A 23,789-nucleotide genomic window follows, 5' to 3' on the forward strand; every position below is an offset into this window, starting at 1 on the left:
CAGCCCCTGTACAGTGTACCTTAGGTACCCAGGGCATAGGTGCACTCAGGGCCTACATGGGGCTGCAGCATGTATTATGCCACCCCTGGCTGGCCATCCCAATCTGACACAACTGGCTGATCAATCAGCTGGGGCAAGGTGGTGTAATCACCCTTTGCTTTAGATATAGTATCCCTATATCTAACCTTAAAATGGACACATATCTGTCACGATGCTCTGGTGCTCCAACTCTTCGCGGGGGCAGTAGTGAGGAATGTCCCGATCACCCCTCCACCGGTACTTCCGCTTCTTGAGCAAGACCACCAGCAGAAGGGAAAGTGGAATTGGACAGAGAAGAGAAACCTTGGCTCCAACTGTCACCTGTACCTTCTAGAGACTGCAAATACTTCCTGCCGTCTGCTCTGGAGGTGCCCCATACACAGAGTAGGGAAAGAAAGAGAATATACCACAAACCTTCCTTCACTTCGCAGTCTTTTCTTAAGAGTAAAACAAAACTTGTCCTACCAGTTCTAGCCAAGGTATTTGCCCCTCTTCCATAAACGTTGATAAGTATCTGGCAGAGCTTCTTGCTGTGAAGGAATACACAAACATTAGTCTCTCTACCTCGAAGAATCCCTTCTAACTCTCTCTCTGACTGAACTAATACCTGTGAAGCCTTCTGCCAGACGTGGTCTTGGGGATTCTGTTAGAAGGTTGGAATTCTTTAGTGCAGTTCGAAGAATTGTGCCCTCATGTCTCTTCTGAAGCGCGCAAAAAGGAAATAGGGAGGAAGAATGGGGAGGGAAGAAAGTAAGGAAAGCGCAAGTGGAATGTCCAGGGACAGCGCCGAGTGAAGTTCAACGTTAGGGTTCTTGCACTCGAAGGCTATTATTTATATTGAATTTTAACGCCTTACTTGTCTAATTCTGCAACCTCTTCTCCTGAACAGAAGTTTCTTCTTCCTGTAGTTGAGCTTTACTGGATTCAGGAATTTCTCTGGAACCTGCTATGCCGTGCTTGCTGTACAACCTCTTGCCCCTTCAGAATGTAGGGCAGTCAGAATGCTGTACCACTGAGACTCAGTCAAAACGCTGTCACCTCTCTGGACTGTGAGAGCGCACTGCGGGAAATTAACTGTTCTCAAATAAGTCTCTGAGATACTCTGCTACTATCTCCAACTCTCTACTATTCCTCACTCTGACTACTTCCGTCATGAATTTCTAATGCGGAGCGGCGGCAAGGAACAGCTGCTCGAACGAAAATCTTTGTTGAAGTGCGCAGTTAGAAGCGCGGGACTTCCCGATACCCACTAGAGGGCGCACCACCCAGGTTGGTCTTAACGGGGACATTGCGCGGCCATCTTAGGGAGGTGAACTATTTACAATCTTAAGCAGTTTTCTGTTTAGTATTCCAGATTCTCCCTAGAATTTCTAAGCTTCCCAGAGGAGCAAGGGAACCAGACATTAGCCCGTGTAAAACGGGACATTGCCGGGAAACTGAATTGTTGTCTTGAGGAAGCTACAGTGGCTACCGGTGAATCCTGACAGTATCCTCCTATCAGTCACTCCTATGGCAGGCCTTATCAATCCTGAAGGCAGAGTGCTTGGAATTATGTGAGATGGTGCTCTAGCATGAGCTGAGCCTGTCTGCAACTTTCGGAACCAAGTCCTTTAGCTGTTTCCATGATAACTCTATACCATATACTCTTAAGTGCATTATAATCCTCGCGGTTATTGCTAACTTTGGTATAACATTATCAAAACATGTCGAGTAAGGTGTCATACGAATTGGAATACTACCCCCTCGCCAATTCTGGCGACGGGGGTAGCATTCCACCCTTCTAGAAGGACACGACATGTATGTAACTGTGAACCCCGGTTAAAGTTAACTCGAGCCTCAGCATCACAAAATGGATGCTGCCACAACAGACACAAGTCTGACCTCCTGCTGCTGGGAGTCCTTCCAGCGAGGGAGGCTCGGACAAAGGGTTTCCTGCCTTGGGAGGTGCTAGCACCACCCCAGACAGGATTTTGTGTATTAGGTAGGACAGGGCTGAAAGGAATGAGACATGCCTGGGGCACACAAGGTGTCCCTGTGCATACACCGGTCTAAACCAGTTGCTGGGGCACTCCAGCCCCAGAGCTGGCGCAAGACCGGACAAAGGATAGGGGGTGTAACCACCCCCCTTCCTGGTCCCACCCAGAGGAGGGACCTAGTCGTAGTACAGCCCCCTTTAGCCGGATAAAGGTAGGAGCTGGTCCCATTCCAAATTAGATTATCCTGAACAACTTTACAAGAAGAAACTCTGGACTTCGACGTTCTGCTCCACAGAAGACTGAAGAAATCTCCCTTGTGGGCAAGGAGTGTCCACCGTGCACAAGCAGGCACCATCAGCGTCCAGCGGCTTCCCTTTGTCGTCTTCCTGCAAGGATCCAGACTTCAGAGCCCGACGAGACCCGGATTCCCAGACCTCTCCGACCTCTACCTACATCTGCAGCTCAGCTGAGATCCGTGGGTGCGACGAGACACGTGGGACCGGCCATCTTGAAAGAAGCAGCAATTCGCTCCAGCACGACTTCAGAGGTAACCTCGTCCAAGTGCTTCGGGGACTGAGAAGCCCCGACCCCGAGCAGCTCCTGCACGGAAGACCAGCCCTCCAGCATTCACGAGATCTGCGTGGGGCCCTTCTGCCTGTTTGCTGCTCGACGCGTTGTCTGGTCACTTGCCGGCTGGCTAGTGACCTCCTAGACGACGAACTCCGAAATCTTCGCTGCTGGTCTGGTTGCTCCAGACTGGCCCTTGCACACTTCCAAAAGAGGAGCACCCCGGACCCTCCTGGTCCACTCCAGACGCCGTTTCCACTCACCGCGTGAGTTGCCTTTGCCAAGGCCTGTTGACTCCGAATCCGAAGCCGATACCGCCGACAGCGAGAGCCTGCGTGGGACAGCTCGTGCCTCCATCCTGGTCGTCGAAGACACCACCTGGTCCACGTGGCTGCAGAGACAAGCGTCCACCTTCACCTGATCGCGACGACGACATCTGGTTCCACTCCTGGTTCCACTCCATTCACTGGCTAGTGACTTTGAACATTGTCCCCTCTGCTTTCAGGTTCTTCTCTTCACCCTTGGATCACACCGGACATCTTCCTCCTGACCGCCTGCAGCATCTTTTCTTCCAGGCTCCATAGACTTCAATGCCGGAACCCGACACGTCTTGGCACCTATGCACCTGCAGCCTGTGGGTGAGGTAACAGGAGCATTTCGGCGCTCAAGGGTAGCTTGACTCTCCTAGTGTCCAGTTCCACAGTCGTTTTAGTTCTACCTAGTCAGGATTGTAAGGAAATCACCTTTTTCTTGAACTGTACTGTCCATAGACACTGTTACGCATCTCGCGTGTGAGTTCACACTCTGCACACGCGTTCCGTGGGCCTCCTATTACCTACCTAGAGTTAGTAGAGCGTGGTCCCAGCGATCCTACAGCCTCTGAACAGCTCCATTCCTATGATCGACTTTCACATTCCACTTACTCAGTATATGGTTTGTCGTGCCCCTAGGGCACCATTGTAAATTGTGCAACTTGATCGTATTTTTCCTAAGAGTTTGTCATGTGCTTAGCCCTCTGATCTCATAAAGAGTTCAGAGGTGTATGTTAGTTAATAAATACTTGTTTATTTTCATAACAACCTGTGTGGTGTCCTTTCACTTGGTTTTCAAGGGGTTATATGTGGTAAAACAGCTGGCTTCACATGCCAAAAGAGTTTATCCTAAGATTGCTTTGTCCATGCTACCACTAGGATAGCTGGTCTATACGGTTGACTTACAACCAATCACCATAAGGGTTGTTTGGACTGATACAAGGTGATCACTAGAACTAGTGAGCATCATATATCAGGCCAACTTCTCACAGCGGTGTTTCTTAAGCCCGGCCGGCCACCAGAACAACAGGCCTCACACAACCCCATTTCCCTCCTCAACGTGGAGGCTAAGATCTTGGCCAAGGCGTTGGCTAATCACCTTCTGCCTCACATATCGACGCTTATACACCCTAATAAGGCTTGGTTCATGCCCCAGAGGGCAACCAGGCATGATATATGGCGGGTGCATGTCACGGTGGCAGCGATTCAACAGACCGGGGAGCGGGCGGCGCTCCTGTTAGCTGACATGGACAGGGCGTTCGACTCCCTGAGTTGGGTGTATCTATTGCACAAGTTACTTACCTTCGGTAACGATATATCTGTAAGAAACAGTAGTTAGTGTTCGATCCCGCCCCGTCTTCCGTTCACTCGGCTCGGAATCTTGGTTTCCAATTTGACGACTCCCTGTCATGCAAAACCCAGGTAAATAAAGTCACCTCCGCCTGCTTTATGAAACTGCGCATGATAAGAAAAATCCTTCCCTATCTCCCCCTGGATTCCCGCCGTACAGTAACCCAAGCCCTCATCACGTCCCACTTGGACTATGCCAATAGCCTCTATGCTGGTGCCCCCCAGTACCTGATAGACCGGCTGCAGATTGTCCAGAATGCTGCAGCCAGACTGATCGGTAATATCCCGTACCGTCAATCTGTTTCTGCTTATCGGAGGGAACTCCACTGGCTTCCAGTGGCTAGCCGCATTAAGTTCAAGGTCCTCACCCTCACCTATCGAGCCGTCAACGACTGTGGACCTACTTATCTGAAAAAACGGGTCTCGATTTCCCGCTCCACCAGATCCCTGAGATCTAATGACCTCCGCCTCCTGATCTCGCCCCGTTTTAGATTATCTAGAACTGGTGGCAGAGGGTTCAGTGTCATTGCTGCCAAATTGTGGAACTCCCTTCCAATTGAGCTGAGATTCTGCCCCTCTGAATCCATCTTCCGAGCCAAACTTAAAACCTGGCTCTTTTCCGGACTTTAGTTTCTCCACTGCTCCCCCTGTTTCACTCCCCCTTTCCCTTGGTAACTCTGGATTTTAGCGCCGGGACACCCCTTCGGGGGTAGCTGGCCGCTCTACAAACTACATAAAATAAAATAAAAAATAAATAATTCCTTACCTCAGATATATCCCCGGGCGTCAGACTGGATCCGGAAAGTTTTCGTCAGCAGTACCCCTGCGCGTCGGTCGGTGTCGTCTGCGGCTCCAAGTCCGTCGCCGTGATCGCCGGAATGACGTCGGAGTACTTAGAAGACGCCCTCTCGCGGTGACGTCAATTCTGTACATAGCTTTCCGCGCCAGGAACGCAGAGCCATGATAGAAACCGACACTGGTGCCATGAAACTAGGGCCCTGAAAGGGATGTCCTTAACCCTAGAAATCGGTTCGTAGAACGGGGAGGATGGATGGGGTGGTAAGGAATCTAACACAAACTACTGTTTCTTACAGATATATTGTTAAACAAGGTAAGTAACTTGTGCATCTGAAAGAAAGAGGTTAGTGTTCGATTCCTTACCTTAGAATAGATACCCCAGCAATACCAATACCGGTGGTGGGTCTGCGAACCAAGATCACACCAAAAAGTCACAGCCAAAGAAGCTGTCTCTCCGGACTTGGCTGACCAGGTAGTAGTGTCTAGCAAACGTGTGCTGCGAGGCCCACATCGCTGCCTGACAGATGTCCTGCAAGGGGACTCCCCGACCCAGGGCAGTAGTAGCCGCCGTGGCCCGAGGGGAATGGGCGCGCAGCCCACAGGATGGCTCCTTTTTTGCAAAAGAGTAGCAAACCTTGATGCACAAGATGACCCACCGAGAGATGGTCCGCTTGTGCACCGCCCGTCCCTTCTTAGCGCCCACGTAACCAACAAAGAGCTGGTCGTCCACCCGGAACTGGCGTGTGCGGTCTAGATAGAAGGAAAGTGCACGTTTTGGGTCCAGACGGTGGAGCCTCTCTTCCTCTTTCGAGGGATGCGGAAAGAAGGTGGGCAAGGTGATGAACTGCCCGATAATAAAGGCTGTAACCACCTTGGGCAGGAAAGAAGGACGAGTCCTCAGGACAACCTTGTCCAGATAGACAGAGAGGAAAGGAGGTTTAGAAGATAGAGCCTGGAGATCACTCACTCTCCTGGCACAGGTGATGGCAACCAGGAATGCAGTTTTAAGAGTCAGAAGACGAAGAGGACAGTTATAAAGTGGCTCAAAGGCAGGACACATCAGATACTATAGCACTAGTATCAAGTCCCACTGAGGCATCACGAAGGGAACAGGAGGAAACATGTGTGTGATGCCTTTCAAAATCTATTTACAACAGGGGACTTGAAGAGAGAAGGCTGATCAGGAAGCCTTAAGAAGGCTGAAATGGCCGAGAGGTAGCCCTTGATAGTGCCCAGAGGAGAGCCCTGCTGGGCAAGAGAAAGAAGGAAGAGGAGAACCTCTGAAAGGGGAGCAGAGAGTGGATCCACAGCCTTTGCTGTGCACCATGCCACACATCTGTTCCACCTGCAGGCGTATACCGTTTTTGTGCAGGGACGCCTGGCTGCCAGAATCACACCATAGACTTCAGGAGGCAAGTCAAATGGCCTCAACTGTCGCCACTCCATCTCCACGCATGGAGGTGGAGACTGGACAGGTTCGGGTGGAGGACCGCCCCCTGCTGCTGCGACAGAAGGTCCTCCTGAAGAGGCAGACGAATCGGGGGACCGACTGACATGCTGAGTAGCACGGGATACCAGTATCTTCGTGCCCAGTCGGAGCCACAGGGATGACTTGGGCCCGGTCTCGCCTGATCTTCTTCAGCACTCTGGGGGCAGAAGTGGTATAGGCGAACAGGAGTACAACAGACAACAGCTCCACTTGCGACGAAAAGCGTCTCCGAACAATGTAGCAGTTAGAAGTCTATTGGTTCTCTGTATTTACAGGTCTGCATTTAATCCCAAACAGAAAAAAGTGGCACTTGGTTTGTCAGTTCATGAATTCATCTGCTCTCTAACTCGTTCCTTCTTGGAAGCAATATGTCAAGTTGTTTACTAAGCAGCCATAATTCAAAAGATACAATGTGGCGTATTGTCATTTAACTACATTGTGCGTACCTTTTGAAATTGAAACGCTGTTCGTGCCTCTTCGGCGTTTACCACTAGCTTCTGCAACGTTTCCTTTATATTTGGTAGCAGACGTCCTTCCAATTGTTTTGTTTCTAAAACAAGCGTGTGACTCGTTAGTATCACTCAGCGTTCAAATTGGTACCGTATTTAAAAGACGATAATGCGAACTGCGACTCACTTTTGCCTCTTTGTTATGCCAGCAACAGCAGCTCCGGCGGCTCGTGTTCCCACATCCCGACAATCTGTTGTAAGGCGTACCGTCCTCTCGTCTTCTCTTGTAATCACGGACTTCCGTTTGTTCTCGTTTGTTTTTTGAAAATACCATCCCATTGCATTGTGGGATGAATGTGCAGCATTGTAAATACTTCCCAAAGCCACGATGTGAATACCTTGAGTACTGAAGCAGTCAAATGGCTACACTTTAGAAAGTTCAGACATCTCATTCAATCCTGTAATGGTGCAATTGAATTTTAAAATCAAATACGCTTCTTTTCGTAGAAGCATCTCTTCTACATGGCCTCCTCTGGTGCCTACTGAGATGGCTTTCAGAATCGTCCATTTTAAATCGTTTGGTCCATGATTTCTTTCCAGAAAAAATTGCAACGCCCTGAACTGATGACATTGCTCGTTCTCTTCTGTGGCGAATAGATCTAACCAAGGCTCTCCCCACTGCTGAAAGACACCTTGCGCCACGTCAGAGTTCAGACGCCATTCGTGATCCATCATGAACGGACGGCTGAGTTAGTCCGCCCAGGTGTTTGGGGAACCTGCCAGGTGTTGAACAACCAGGGTGATGCCCTGGCGGTCCAGCCATGTCCAGAGGCGCAGAGCCTCCTGACAAAGGGTCCACCACCCCACCCCGCCCTGTTTGTTGCAGTACCACATGCCGGTGGTGTTGTCCGTGAACACCTGCACTACACTTCCCCGGACAGAGGGAAGGAATGCCTTCAGTGCAAGTCGGATCGCCCGCAGCTCCAGAAGGTTGATATGAAGCCGGGACTCCGCCGGAGACCAGATGCCTCTGATCTCCCACCTCTCACATGTGCCCCCCCCTCATCCCAGGAAGGACGCATCCGTCACTACTACCTGCTCCGGTTGGGGTAGGGAGAGGGATCTGCCGTCGACCCAATCGCGGTACGTGCAACTGTCTCGCAGTGCCCTCCGAGATCAGGATGTGGTCTGACAGATTGCCCTGATGCTGTGCCCACTGAAACTTCAGGTCCCACTGCAGAGCCCGTATCTGCCACCTGGCGTGATGCACCAGAAGGATGCAGGAGGCCATCAGCCCCAGAAGCCGCAGCGTCAACCTGACCGAGACTCGGGATAAAGGCTGAAAGATCGGAATCATAGCCTGAATATCCCGAACCCGCTGCTCGGGAGGATAAACCTGAAACAGCGCTAAGTCCAGAACATCTCTGATGAAAAGGAGCTTCTGAGAGGGGCGCAGGTGTGTCTTCGGCATGTTGATGGAGAACCCCAGCAGGTGCAGGAGGTCGACCGTAGTCTGGAGGTGGGAGACGACTGTCTGGGGCGAGCCCGCCTTCAACAACCAGTCGTCGAGATAGGGGAAGACTGGAACCCCTTATCTGCGCAGATGAGCTCCGACCACCGGCATCACTTTTATGAACACCAGAGGGTCGCTGGTAAGGCCGAAGGGGAGCACGTTAAACTGAAAGTGCTTGTGACCTACCGTGAACCACAGGTAACGCCGGTGGGCCGGCAGGACGGGGAGGTGGAAATAAGTGTCCTGCAAGTCCAATGTCACCAACCATTCTCCAGGGTCTAGGGCAGCTAAGACCTGAGCCAATGTCAGCATCTTGAACTTCTCCTTCCGGAGGAAGCCGTTGACGTTCCAGAGGTCCAAGATAGGGCGTAGGCCTCCTTTGCCCTTCTTGGGACCCAGAAAGTAGTGGGAATAACAACCACACCCTACTTCAGGCCCAGGAACATGCTCAACGGCCCCCTTGGCCAAGAGGGCCGTAACTTCTTCTTGCAGAAGTTGAAAGTGATCCCCCGACATGCGGTGGTATTGCGGTGGCATGGCTGGGGGGGGGGTCGCCTCATAGGGGAGGGAGTAGCCCCTTCGAACAATTTGCAGCACCCACCTTTCCGACTTGATGGTACGCCAGTGAAGGAGGTGATGGCGAACCCTGCACCCCACTGGTGTCGAATGGGCCTGAAATGCTGGACTAGGAAGGCTTTAAGGCAGATGCTGCGGGGCGGATGTGGACTGACCCTGCCATTGTCCCCCGGTACCGCCACGGCGGTAACCACGTCCGTGACAGCTGGCTGGACGGGTGGGGGCGCCGCCTTCCTTGGCATCAAAAAGGGCAAAAAGCAAATGTTTGCTGGCGCTGGCAGAGGCCCAAGGACTTGGCTACAGCCCTGGAGTCCTTGAAACGCTCTAGTGCACTATCCGCTTTGTCGCCAAAGAGGCGACGGCCATCGAAGGGCATTTCCATGAGCATGGCCTGGACATCCCCCGAGAAGTTGGCAGACCGCAGCCAGGCGTGGCAACTAATCGCCACCATCGTGGAAATCACTCTACCCAGCGAGTCTGTGGTGTCAAATCCACATCTAATCTAGTACCGTGCTGCATCCAGCCCCTCCGCCAGGGCTTGGGCGAGCCCTGTCAGGGCCTCCTCCGGACACTGTGGCAGCACCTCCGCAACCGTATCCCACAGAGAGTGGGTGCAACGGCCCAAAAGGCAGGCGGTATTGACAGACCGCAGCCCCAAACTCAGAGAGGAGAACAGTTTCTTCCCAAACTGATCATACCTTTTGGATTCTCGATACGGAGGAGCGGTCAGAATGCGGTCTGGGACGTAGAGGCCTGAATCCCCAGGCTCTCAGGGCTGGGGTGAACGGACAAAAAGCAGGGGTCGCCCAGAGCCGGGCGGTGGCATCGGGCCACGTTCCGATCCACAGGGAGGCCTGTAGAGGGCTTGGACCAGGTGCCCATTAGAACATCGGTGAGGGCTTCGTTAAACGGCAGTAGAGGCTCCAAGGAGCTTGCCTGCGTTTTCAGCAACTCAGTGAGGAGGTTAGTCTTCACGGCCGCGATTGGGAGCTCAAGAGCCAAGGCCTTGGCCGCCCTGTTTAACACCACGCTATAAGTAGCCTCCTCCTCCGAAGCCATGGAGGGAGGAGAGATTAATCCAGTGTCAGGCGAAGTGTTTAGACCACTGGCCTCCCCCAACTCATCTGCCCAGTCCTGGCTCAACTGGCACTGCTGTGACAGAATGTCCTCAGACCCCTTCCAGTCCTCCTTGTCATCCATCTCCTGGAAACCAGGCAAAAATGATGGAGCTGGGTCGTAGGTGAACTGTTCACCCGTCTGAGACTGCGCAGAGCGGCGCCGCTCCTGCGTCGCACCCGGACCTGGGCTGAAACCGGAGACGGTGTCGTCCGAAGATGGCACAGGGAGCAACACCCTCGGGGTCGGCGTCAGCGGAGGAGTCGTGAGGTCGACTGGCGATGACCCGGATCCAGGCCTGGATCCTGTTGGGCACTGCGGCGTCGGGACCGGAGTCGACGGCGGCACCCGGGCCGAGGCACCCGACGGCACCGGGGCCGGAGCCGCCGGCCCGCTAGGGCTCCAAGCGGGGGCCCGCGGGGCCCGAAGGCACCTCGACAGGTTCCGACGAAGGGAAGTGAGTCCTCATGGCCGTGAGGAAAGCACTTATCTCCGCCGGCGTCACGTGCAGCCCAGGGACCGGCGGGTATGGAAGCTGGACGCAGCACCTGCGGCTCCAGCGGAGCCGTGCGGGCAGTATCGACCGAACCCCCGGTCGCATCGCGCGAGCATCAGGGGAGGGAGTCGGAAGAGCGATGACGCCTTTTCGACTTCTTTTTCGAATGCCTCGACTTACCAGAGGACTTGGAGCCCGACCAGTGGTGGTGACTAGACGAGCGGCGATGACTGCGGCCCCGCGACCGGTCCTTCGACTTCATCCTCGACTGGGACCTCGAGCGGCGCGGGCCAACTGCCGGAGCTCAAGCAGCTTACGGGACCGCTCCAGTCTAGCCTTCGAGGTCAAGGCCCGGCAGTCGGGGCACGACTTGTCATCATCGTCGGCCCCGAGGCAGTAAAGGCACCGATGGTGGGGGTCGGTCACCGACATCAGGCGGTGACAGGCGTCGCAAGGTTTAAAACCAGGCATCCCTAACGGCATCGCGAGTCGATAATCGACTCGAAAAGTGATCAAAAGAGATCAAAAAGTTAGTCAAAAAATGACTAGGGTACTGCTCTTCCCAGATCTGCGCTTGCTGACGCAGAAAAAAGAAGAACTGACGTCAGCGCGCGAGGGCGGCGTCTAAGTATTCCGACGACGTCATTCCGGCGATCCAGATGCCGGCGACTGATGCGGAGCCGCAGACGACACCTACCGACACGCAGGGGTACAGCTGACGAAAATTTTCCGGATCCAGCCTGACGCCTGGGATATATCTAAGGTAAGGAATCTAACACTAACCTGTTTCTTTCAGATTGCACTGCTACGCAGGCTTGGGCCCACGCTTTCTTTCTTATTTAATGCTCCTTTATACAGACTTGACGGCGACGGTGTGGGATGCGGGTGCGGCCTCTTCCATCTTCCCGATCAAGAGGGGCACACGACAGGGATGTCCCCTGTCTCTGTATTTATTCGCGTTAGCCATGGAGCCATTGGCGGTATGGGTATGCATGGATGCACAGGTCCGGCGCTACGAGTGGACTTCAGATCTATCTGACAGGATCGCATTGTACGCGGACGACGTCCTGTTTTTTCCTCACGGCCTTAGACAAAACGGGGCCGCGACTCCTAGAGATTATGCAGATCTCAGGACTATATATGAACCCCGGCAAATCTACACTGTGGGTTCTGGGAGATCGACCGAGGTTGGGCGCTTGGGCGAGCACACTCCAGTTAGCTGTTGGGGGGTTGAAATACTTGGGAGTGTTCCTGTCGGATGTGCCGGCCATCTCCTGGGAGCGAAACCGGGCACCGGTGTGGGAGCAAGTCAGCGCGGACCTCAAGACCTGGACCCGTATGCCATGGACGCTGTATGGCAGGTCAGCGATTTTCAAGATGGTGGCGCTTCCTCGGCTGCTTTACCAGCTACAGATTCATCCATACCCGATCCAGCCCAGATGGTTCCGGCTGGTGAATTCTGTGCTGGGGCAGTTTCTGTGGGAGGTGGGTAAAGTGCGCGTGGCCTTACGCATGCTTCCTATCCCCTTATTGCGGAGGACTCGCATCCTCTGACATTCTTTCATACTATCAGGCCTCGCACCTACTTGTCCTCAATGAGTGGTGGTACGGCGATATGAGGGATTCGGCATACGCACTGGAACGACTGCTCACGGGGTCTCAGACACTGCATACTATCTTGTACTCTGGCCGTTGCGTGGTAAGATGCCGGCGGCCACGCAGCTGATTTTCCTGATATGGTGGAAGGCGCTGCTCCGCATGGGTTGGTGGAATACCTTGACTGGGGAGACCCCCCTTTGGAATAATGGACGCTTACCAGAGCTGGCGGCCCTGCAGGGCTTCCTGGGATGGGATGCCATTGGTATCTCGACCCTAGAGGATGTAATGAGAGGCACGATACTCAAGTCTTTTCAGGACCTACAAAGAGAATTCTCTATGCCCCAGTCACAATTCTATAAGTATCTCCAGTTTCGCCATACCTTGTCCCCTAGCCTAGAAGGCCTGGAATCTCTCCCGGAATTCAGTCCACTGGAGGCAAGAGTTTTTATGGAAGATTTGGAGACCAAGAAGATCTCCCGGATCTATCAATCCCTAGTTATACACTGTTCCACCACCCTTCAGAAGTTGCGAGGGGACTGGGAGACGGGTGTGGGCGCGTTGGAGGAGGAGGACTGGAGGGAGGCAAAGGCGGACCTAGGGAAGCGGCTACAGCATTGCGCCTTCACCTCATCCAGTATTTGCACAGGGTCTATTTTACCCAGGCTCGACTATGCCGAGCGGGATTGATCGCCTCCCCGGAGTGCCTTAGATGTGGTTGGGAGGAGGGTACATTCATACATACTACCTGGCACTGCCCTTCCCTGGATCGGTTTTGGAGGGGGGTGTTTTCTTGCCTGTCGGAGGTCCAGGTATGGGGGCTCCCGCGAGCACCACAGCTGGCTCTGCTCCACGTCATGGAGGGCATAGGGGGTAATATTTACAAACAACACCTCATGCAACTTGGCTTCATATTGGGAAAGTGAGATATCGCCAGAGCATGGAAGGCGCCGCGGGCCCAATCGGTGACCGCATGGAAACAGATTAGATTTTTGTAGGGGGCTGGAACAGCCTATTTTTGTGGCCAGGGGCTGCCCACGCAAACATTACAAAATATGGAAAAGATGGGCGTATTATTGGGGAATGTGGCTGGAGCCGCCAACTGCTTTAGAGGCTCACTCACCCATTGGGTTAAGTCCTGATGTACGCCGGGATGTGGGGGCGCAGGGTGGGGGGGGGGTTGACCTGGGGAGATGTGTTTTATCGTGCTGAGATTCTGTTGCTATGTATCGAGGCTGTGGCACGGACTATGCGGGCATTGTGCGACTTCTGGGGCATGGCGAGGGTGGGGGGAGTTGGGTGGTGGTTATATTATGTTATGCATTTTTATCATTTACTTGGATGACACCTACGAAAGTCAGTTGCTTCTGTAACAATGTGCAGTATGATTCAGCAGATGACTTTGGTGTGCAGAGCTCTGCCATGTGTATGCAATTGACAAATAAAATATGTTAAAAAAAAAGAAAAAGATACTATGACATAAGTACATTTAGTCATCATAAAATCAAGTTAAAACTAAATAATTCTTAACTTTAAAATGCATATAAAAGCTTTCAAGACACTTAGGCTAATTGCCAGTGTTTAGGCAGAAATAAAGTGCTTGTGCATGATAGGATTTACAGCAGTACTATTATTAGTTTACAGATTTAGCTACTGTCTGTACAAATAAAACTACTACGTCTTCTTTGCAAGTGCTTTTCTTCATAACTGCCACGCTTGTCCCAAATACTTTGCCATACAACAGGATAAGGAAGGTCTGGTATCAGTTTTGAGAATACGAAATGCAACATGGTCATCCCGTGTTCCAAGCTGCCAGCAAAGCGGGCTCAACCATTTTTGCCGCTATAGCTTGTACGCTGGGCAGGCAAACAACATATGGGCAATGCTTTCCACAGGGGCCTTACAGCTGGGGCAATCTTTTCCATTGTTGGTGGACCATTTTACAGTCACTTCCCCTACTGGGAGAGAGCCATACCTGAAATGCATTTAGAGTATTCTATCTCTCTATACTTTTATTAAGTCCAGGTAGGGCTCATAGTATCTACTTAGCTTATGTAAGTAGAATTCAGTTGTCAATTTGCCCAGATTAGTTCTACTAATGTCACGTTGGTCCACCCATTTCTAGTACAGGCGTATAAGTTCCTCCCTCCTTGGGGGTTCCTGGCTGGCCCAGCATCCACTGAGCCCAATTGCTGAGAGCATCTTTTTGGTATCACGTATCCAACCTATTTTCCCCCCAGTGTCAAGCCTAATAACCTCAGTGAGTGCCTCTGCATATGGGGAAGCTCAGGGGTCCTTCAGATGCGGGCCCAAAATAGTAAAGGGCGCAGCATGGCTATGTCACATATCGACCGCCTACCAATGTCCAGTAATAGCGAGGTGAGGGGGGTGTATTTTGATGCTGGTACTAGATCTCTTGAAAATGTGTATTCTGCTCTACAGATCTCATCCAGTTTAATGTATCCCCAAACTTCGGCACCATATAGGGCAGCGATGACCACCTTTGCATTGTATATATGGAGGGCTGGGACTACAGGCCTTGTGTGGGAAAGGCAACGTTCTTTAAGAACAGCACCAGACGTGCGCTTATGAGGCATCAACAACTTGCCCAGGTGCGGCCTCCATGACATTTTATCGGAGAACCTTACATCTAAGTAGTCGAAGGTATCGACCTTTTCGAGGGAAATCCCTCCTCAAAGTGGGCCCTTCCTACATGCCCTATGAGGATTAAAAGCCATGAATTTGGTTTGCCAGCATTAATAATAAGGCCCCAGGTTTCACAGAAGAGGTGGAATCTGTCAACTAAGCGCAGCAGCCCTGCTGGGGTCTTAGATATCAACAGCGTGTCATCCACAAACAAGGTTGGTATCTTTTCACCCCCAGGGTCAGTGAATCTGTCGGCTCCTCTAGGAGGAAGTCCACTACCCCGTTCACATACAGGGAAAATAGGGTAGGTGCCAAGACGCAACCCAGCCTTACCCCTCGCTTGACAGGGATGCGCTCGGTAAGTTTGCCCTGGTCTCCCCACCTAACCTGGGCAAAGGTCCCCTCGTGCAACCGGATTAATAAGTTAAGGACAAAGGGGGGCATACCCATTTCTCCCAGCGTGTCCCATAACCTGGATCGAGGGACCAGGTCAAAGGCAGTCTTCTGATCAGTAAATGCTAAGCATACACTGTCTTTGCCTAGCACCACAGTCTTCCAATAAATGAGAAGGAATCTGAATACTTGGCCATTGTCCCGGTCTTTGTTCTAAAAAACCCGCCTGGAACTGGGAAAGAATGTCTCCTTCCTCGGACCATGTCTGGATCCTTTGCAGTAGCATCCAATCAAATATCTTCTGCATGGCATCGATCAAGCGTATTGGTCGATTTGCCCTGGCTCCCTTTTTATGTATTGGGACTATTTCAGCAGACTTCCATGACGCTGGGACAGGCTCACCTTTGGCTATGGCGTTGGTTAGTATTAAAATATAGGGTGTCCATTGAGCATGATCAGTCAGAAATAGATCGCCTGGTAAGCCAACCTGGCCTGCTGCCAATTCGGGGACTATTTTACTTAAGGCAGTTTCAACCGCCTTGATCGTAAAAAATTCCTTAACGGGTGCCCAAATTGCCCTGTTGGTTCCCCTTCTTGGGTATTTCCCATGGTGCAATAGAGCTCTTCAAAATGATTGAACCTGACTTGGCTGGTGATGTAGTTTGGAAGAGAATGTGGGCCGTATCAACTGCCCCAAGTTACCAGTTTCCAGAAAAGATGGTTATCCCTAGATGAACATTCAGCATTCAATTGTTCCCAGCGAGACGCATCCCAAGATATCTTAGCCTTACGTTGGGCAGCTTTATAGGAAGATATGGCAGTTTTAATTTGTGTTTTGTTCATCCCCTTGATTGCCTTGATTAAGGCCGACCTATTTTCCCTGCAGTCCCTGTTAAACCAGGAATAAGGGTCCTTGGCAAAAATCACTTGCTTTCGCCTTTTTTGGTGTGATCAAAAAGTATGTGTTAGTTTTAGTGATTATATGCTCATGGATCCTAGGTACTTCTAAAAGTCCTGTAGTGCTCTGTACCACAGTTTGAAGCTTGGCCAAGCCGGTTGCTAGTTCTTGTTTGATACCAGCAATCTTTGCTTTATCCTTAAAACTTTTTTATTGGCTCAAAAACCTGTAATAAAATTTTTTGAAAATGGTAATATAATAATTTAGCACTGTTTAAAAAAATTTTTTCTTACCAACAATTTTAAAAGAAAATACTTTAGATGGCAGGGACCTTCCAGCGTAAGTAGCAGCATTGCTTTCATTCAAAACCACTTGAAGTTTCAGTGTGTAGCTTCCGATCGTTTGAAGGTTTTCTGCAAATATTCAGAATGTTATGAAAAAAATATTCTGAATAATAAAACAAATTACAACATGGTAAAAAACATCCAAATTAACTTACCCATTTTTTTAAACCAATAGGGCCATTTACCCCCATGCTGACTGATGTGTGATATCACTTCTTTATCCCCACTTTCTGCTGCACAATAGAAAGGGAAAGAAAAAAACAAGCTGAAAGATTTTCAATTTATCAAAAATCACAAACTATTTGTCTTACATAAATTAATTTACAGTATTAGATAATTATTTTTTTTTAAGTTGTATATCAATCACTTTAAAACACAGCACCATACCGTATGGATTGGAATACTTAAAAACACGTTAATTTCACTCACTTTTTGGTTCATTGACTTAGAATGAACCTTGCTTGAAAGTGAAGCCTTGCTTGAAAGTGAAGCCCAATGAATTTACACAAAGTCCAACCCAAAATCGGATTCAGTCAGGGAGTCAGAAATAGAAGCAACTCACTATGGACGCGATAGTTCTGTCTTTGTCCAATTTAAGGACATTTTAATCATGCCCCATCAATTCTTTTTCTCTTAGTTTAGTAAATATTTTAACAGGCTTTCTCAATTACTTTGTTAGCATTTTCATACAACAGTTTGAGACTCTCAGAGACCCCACATTTCAAGAAACACTTATTAGAGATGGGAAGTTGAATATCAAAAAGGAATACAATAGTGTTAATAGGAAAAATATATCTATAAATATTTAGGAATGCATATTTAATGTCAACACTGATCACCTGATATCACAGCTATATTTTAGAGTTGGTACTCCATATGCTAATGGATCATATAGTGCTGTGCAAGTTACAATATTAACTCTTTGGTTCAAGTAAATTTCATAACTATTATTTTTGCACTAATTTAATGTTTTACACAAGAACTTTGGGTGAAATTAGTTAAAGATAGCAATAAATGTAAATCAAGCTATTCATGACAGTGACTTTCTCTAGTGGCCTTTGTCCAATTATCTGGATATGTATTGGTACTTACAGACTGTAAACCCTGCTGGGGAGCCACAGAGCACTGTATGATGGGAGGTGCTGGGAGATAATACCAGATCATGTAGATCAAACGTGGATTTAAATATCTAAATTACCCAATTACATATTCACAAGTGCATTTCACATATTTACTTTTTAAGACAGAGAGTTTAAGTGAATTGCCCAGACTCGGACGATTTTCCTTCAAGTGTCCAGGACGGCATTCCAAAAAGGTTCCAACTCGGCAGCTTCGCCACTTGATGACATCTCCTTCTTACTCTGGACTCATTCAAAGATTGTGACATATGATACGTCTTGCAAAGGAGATTCAGTCAAAGGAATACAACTGACCTAAAATGGTTCTCCTAAGGGTCTAGGGCAAAATGAGTGTATGACCAAAAGCAAACACTGAAATGCAGTGGAAAAAAAAACTTGACGAGTAGCTATCGCAAAATAACCGGTGGAGGGTTCAGAGGTAGTACCATCAACTCTTGTGACAAATTAGTAATTTACAACAATGGATGTAACTAAGAAGGTTAGTACACAGTCTCTGTTCCATCAGTAATAGCTTTTCTCTCCAAAACAATACATTGAGACCTAGAGTTTTCATTAAATGTTTTCCAGTGTGTTGTGTGTGCCTATCCTGGATGCATACTTCTAATTTTCAAGTTATGCTGTGTTAGACGCAAATGTTCAAAATGTTTTCCTATTACTGACTAGATAACCAACGTGTTCCTATCCCAGTGATGTGGTGCATATTCCTAACACCTCTGCCATACATTCTACAAAGGTCTGCACTTTCTGAAGCCTCCAAACATTGTTCCACCATACAGAGCAATTCAGTAAGAATCGTGGGAGTTTACCATGGCATCCACAGTTATTGTGTATTTCGTTGTGGTGAAATAATGACTCTTAGTCCTTATACGAAAACAGCTTTCACAATTTAGCTAAACTGCTTGCATATAATATGTTTAAGATGTGAATCTCAGGAGTCAGCTGGGTATTATCAAAGTTGTTGAGCTGCAGCCAGTGCTGCCCCCTTCCAGTCCTAGCAGTTATGAAAAGAAGAATTACAATTGTTGAGTTGAACTAGTTTTCCCTCAATTGACAGACACATGCATTTTTGCCATCTTCGCTATCCTATGTTATTTCCCTGGACTTATTGCTTTAGTTTTAAGACTGGAGCTTAAGATGATGGAGCTAGAGTCCGAGGTTAAACAATCAAAAACCTCTGCTCCTGATTTTTAGATGCGGATAGGAGGAATGGAGGTCTGCACACAATTCTAGATCTATCACAGTTATATATGTTTTCCTGCAGAGTTTTAAGGTAGCAACCAGGACTACATACTGATATTGAGGCCATAGGTTTTAAGCCACAGACTTGAAGGGCACTTCCCTTCTGGAAGCTCGAAAAAATGATTCAAAGGCTTGAAAGGTGAGAGTCCTTTATGTGTCTTCATCAGGATTATGACCTCAGTGGTGGTGTCCCTCATCAATCTGTTATCCATGTCTATCTTTACTCTGTCAAGCGGTTCATGAGGTCTTCCTTTCCCTCAGAGTACTCCACTGTTTCTATGAGATTGCGTATTTTCTGTATGCTAGTCTTCTCTGATTCAAGACTGCTGCATCGTTCTTCTCGTCTGTTTAAGACAGAGTTGCGAAACTCCTTCCCGTGATCAGATTGGAAGAGAGTGTTTAACAGCCTCAGGCTCATAACATCTGATATTCAAGTACACAGTTTGGCTTGATTGAGAATGTGCAGACCTCCTCTCCACCTGGCATCCTCTTGCTGACTGGGATTAAATCAGTAGTGGTCTTTAGTCTTCATTTCACAGTTGCTACAAGTACTTAGTTAAGAGGAGTAATGTATTGCTACTTCAGTGGCCATTTATCGGGTTTCCTGCTATGAGAGGGTTGGCATTCCGTTCCTCTAGTTGTGAAAGAGGAATTCAGAAAACAAATCATGTTCTTCATATCTTCCTGTAGATTCCATAGCTTCAAAATCTCAACTTGAGTCACACATAGATCTGGAATGTTCTAGTAATTGTATCCACTGATGCATGGTGGCACAGAAGCCGACCAGGGAGTAGCCAATATAATCAGCAGAACTGATGTATAAACATTGCAACCACGTTGCACATAGTATTGAATCCAGTTATCTTTTTTTCCACCTATCAAATGTGCTTTGATCAAGACTTCTGGAAACTCTTCCATCTAATTTTTGAGATAATGATTAGTGATGGCACACTGTTACTTCAAACTCGAGGACTCCTCTGAATGCACATTAATATCAACAAATTGACATTAGGTATCGCTTAACAGTATATCATTAGGTGTAATGCTTGTTTTCTTAGAAAGTTGAACAGGGGTTTTCAGTGAACATAGTTTGCAAACTTGTAATTGTGAGCCCACAAACATCACTAACAGGAGTGCTCCCCCAAGCCATCCCAATTCCCCATCTATGTTAGCACATCAAAGCCACCTTTCAAACTTGTTTACTGGGGGGGGATGCAGTATCTTTAGAGCAATATCGGTACCTCTTGATTCTCCTACCTCATTCATGTAACAAATAAAATAACATTTCAGAAATAACATTTTAGAACACAGACTGTTTTATGAATGTACAAATGTTGAGCACAGCTTTCAAGTTTCTTGCATCACCCATATACAAAGCGGATATAAAATGGGTTTTGTACTTACAATGCAAAATAACTTTGAGCTCAACCAGCAACTTCTTTGCGCTTGAGTGGCTTGACCCTGGCAGTTTCTGAATTGCTTCTCCTTTCTTATTCAGTATTTCAATTCTTAAAGCTCCTGTAAACAGAACAAATATTACACGTATCCAAAACATAAACATGATAGTAGATGTGCTTGCCTGCAGTAAAACAGGTCTTGATTTCCATTTCTCTTTTGTGCGGTGTTGTGGGACAATTTCTTCCTAATTTTTAAATATAAAAATTCAGTTAACAATAAGAACCTGCACTATTTGCACAATGTTCAAAACTATGAAGAACTCCTTGCTCTTCTAGATGTATGGACTGTACTTTCTAATAACAGGCAGTACTGAAAATGACAATCGTCAAGGCTCAGTTCTGGGGGGACCTCTACAATGTTCCCCATTATATTATCTCTGTTGGTGACATTATTGCCAATCTCGCTTAACTATAATTCAATTCCAAAACTTCACCCCCTTTTCCCTTCTTCCACACAAAAGATGCAATCAAAAATGTTAAAATGCTTCTCTGCCATCAAAAAATAGTTGGCACTCATCTCAAGAATCAGAAGCTTCAATAAAAAGGTGTTAACCCACACCCCATTACTCATACCGATCATCTTCTCTGCTGTCACCTTGAACTTTGACACTTTCATCATAAACCAGTCATTTAGTAATACAATTCAGCTCCATCATGAACCTGGAGTTATTTATGCTCTCCAACAATAAAGATAACCACTTTCTGCCTTTTAACGTAAAAATAGGCCAATAAATTCCATCTAGAAATGCAAAATCCTAAATGCACTAGTTTTCATCAAATTGGACTACTGTAATAGATTTTGAGATAGATGAGCTGTCTAAAACCGCATTTATTACTGGTGGTAATGTTATTTATCTTGCTACACAGACACCAAGTAGGGTATTGGTTAAGCAAGGTGTATATCACAGCCAATTCCCTTGTCCAATGAAACCCTCCACAGTTCAATACAATCTGATAACTCTCAATCAGTGATCAAATAACTCTCATTCACTAAGAGTTGCCAATCTGCATCTTCTCTACGCACATGGCCCTCTATACGTTCCTTTAATATGGGCCCCATACCAGGTCATAGGAAAATCTGCACGTCTAAAAATTCACAGTGCTTCACGCTCATTTGAGTTTATGATAGATACAGCTTCTTAAGCCACTTTTATGAAATGCTCATTTAATCTTACCAGAGACACACAATTCCTCATACCAAATCAATCAAATGTTTTGTCAACCTCCCCACTCTGAAGTAACCGAATATCTGAACATCATATTTTCGACCTATTGTCTTTCCACTGAAATATAAATATGTACACACTGCTGATGCCTACAAATGCTGCTGAAACATAATGAACATAATTAGTAATATGACTGTTAGCATCATAATGAGTATCAGTGTGCCACCACCCAAATTTAACTATCACCAAGTAGTGAATATGATGGGTGCTTATCTGAAACTGCTCTTATTCACCATGTGATTGAAACTATATACAGCACTTCTATTAGAAGGGCTACTCACCAAATAATAATAAATATCGAGTTGTGTTTTGGGTCATCCAGTCAGTGCTGACATGATGATCCTAGAGACCAACAGACAACAGTATGTTTACCACCCACTTAAATTCTTCTACATTTAACTTTCAATACCGTTGGTCAACATATCTTGGTAAAAATTTAGAACATACTGTTAAGAACGGGGGATGCTGTATATAAAGTGAACAGTAGTACAGTTCAATTAAACAATGAAGAAATAACATCTGGAACAATAATACCCTTGTTTTAAGAATCAACCATTGTACGGGCTCCCTACTGGCAAATGGGAGCACATATTGTAGTGTTGGCTATCCACCAAGAAACAGAGGTTTTTCCTTTCAGCAGAAGCTAATTAAACAGCAGGCGCACTCATCAGCAGTCATTGCTCTGGAAAGCTGTCCGGATTTGGGATTGAGTTAGCATCTTGCATCTCTACAGAGGAAGCAACGTTTTGCCTTTCAAGGACATACTTACTGTGTGTCCCTACTTTTTCTCAGAGTATGGGATATTGCTTTTAAACCCTCCTGCAGAACCTCAAGCTGCTGAATGGAGAAGAAGGGACATAGACAAAGGATGTTGTGAAAACTGTAGCCCTTCACCCATCTGCACCACAAAAGTAACCAACTTTCGGTACTAATCTGAATCCAATTATGAAGGTAGACTGAACGTTTTAAACTTTCCAAAGAGCAACATACTCTTCAGTTGAAACTGAGATTGAGGGAAGAGGTAATGAGCTAAGACACGTTTTTTCTTTGAAGAGTATTGGGCTGGGATTTTGAACGTAAATAAGTGAAGGAAATTGCATGAGTCTTGGGTTAGGCCTTAAAGGTCACAGAAGTGTCTGCCAATTTAAAAAGGTCTATGTTCTGACTGGTAGTGCTAACACTCAGTGATTTGACCTTGACCATGCCCCTTTACTCTTCAAGGCCCTGTGTGCGAAAGATCAGAGATTTTATCCATCAAACAATATGGCAACCATTTCCACGAGTCTCTGGATTCAGGTCTAAAGACGTTATCCACCCTTGCCGGAACAGAAAAGACATGTGTTATTGAACGTATGATGAGGTGTCAACATGTACAGATTTTAACTTGCCCCAATCGCATGTGTGAGTGAGACTTCTAGAGATTCCAGTTGTAAAACTCAAGACATTAAAGGGTCAACTGCAAGCAGACTGTAAATTTTGTGGAAATACAGAGGCCAGAATTAATGATTAACAGCTGGTATTGAATTATACATTTTTGTCCCTGCAAAGGTTATTACCCTGGCTGATCCAGAATTACCCAGAGAAAAACTGCAGGTTTTCCCAGATTCCAAGGATTATACTACTCACATTTAAATCCTTCATTAAGAAGGAAGGAAATACAGGAGTGGAGTGGAAACAGGTGTGGGGGGACATTACTAGTCACAATCACTCGGTCGCACTGAGGGAGGCTCACTATAAGACGCTTCTAGATTGGTATCTCTACCCCACAAAGCTCAAGCTGATTTTTCCTGATACCTCAGATCTCTGCTGGCAGGGCTGTGGTATGCAGTGAAACTTTCGCCATATTTGGTGAGACTGCCCAAGCATTTGTCCATTCTGGGAAGAAATCCTTTCACATATTAAAGAAATGCTGGGGTACCCCATTCCCACTACTATAGAGCGGTTACTATTGGGTATCAGGGACCCAGCGCTGGAACACCAAACGAAAGCCGATAAGGCAATCATGAGGGCTGGGCTGGGAGCGGCTAAACTCACCATAGTGGCCGCTTGGAAAAAGAAAGATGCTACTGCCATTTCGCTGTGGAACTCCTGTCTATGGAGAATACTCTCCATGGAGCGCCTGGCTGACATCTTTTGAGATGCTTATAAGAATTTCGGATATAGATGGGGCC

At 47.7% G+C, this 23,789-nt stretch overlaps 1 protein-coding gene across 1 annotated transcript in view; it reads right to left on the reverse strand.

Moving 5' to 3' along the window:
• Window positions 1–23,789, reverse strand: part of SMCHD1 (structural maintenance of chromosomes flexible hinge domain containing 1) — a 2,274,803-nt gene that overhangs the window by 1,585,737 nt on the left and 665,277 nt on the right. The window contains exons 17-19 of the mRNA XM_086965602.1: window positions 20,340–20,453; window positions 16,713–16,790; window positions 16,507–16,626 (exon numbers count right to left, since the gene is read on the reverse strand). Of these exons, the coding sequence (XP_086821728.1) occupies window positions 16,507–16,626; window positions 16,713–16,790; window positions 20,340–20,453 (312 nt within the window). The remainder of the gene's footprint in view (window positions 1–16,506; window positions 16,627–16,712; window positions 16,791–20,339; window positions 20,454–23,789) is intronic.

Source organism: Lissotriton vulgaris, chromosome 4_1 (assembly GCF_964263255.1).
Source record: "Lissotriton vulgaris chromosome 4_1, aLisVul1.2, whole genome shotgun sequence".
Classification (NCBI taxonomy): domain Eukaryota; kingdom Metazoa; phylum Chordata; class Amphibia; order Caudata; family Salamandridae; genus Lissotriton; species Lissotriton vulgaris.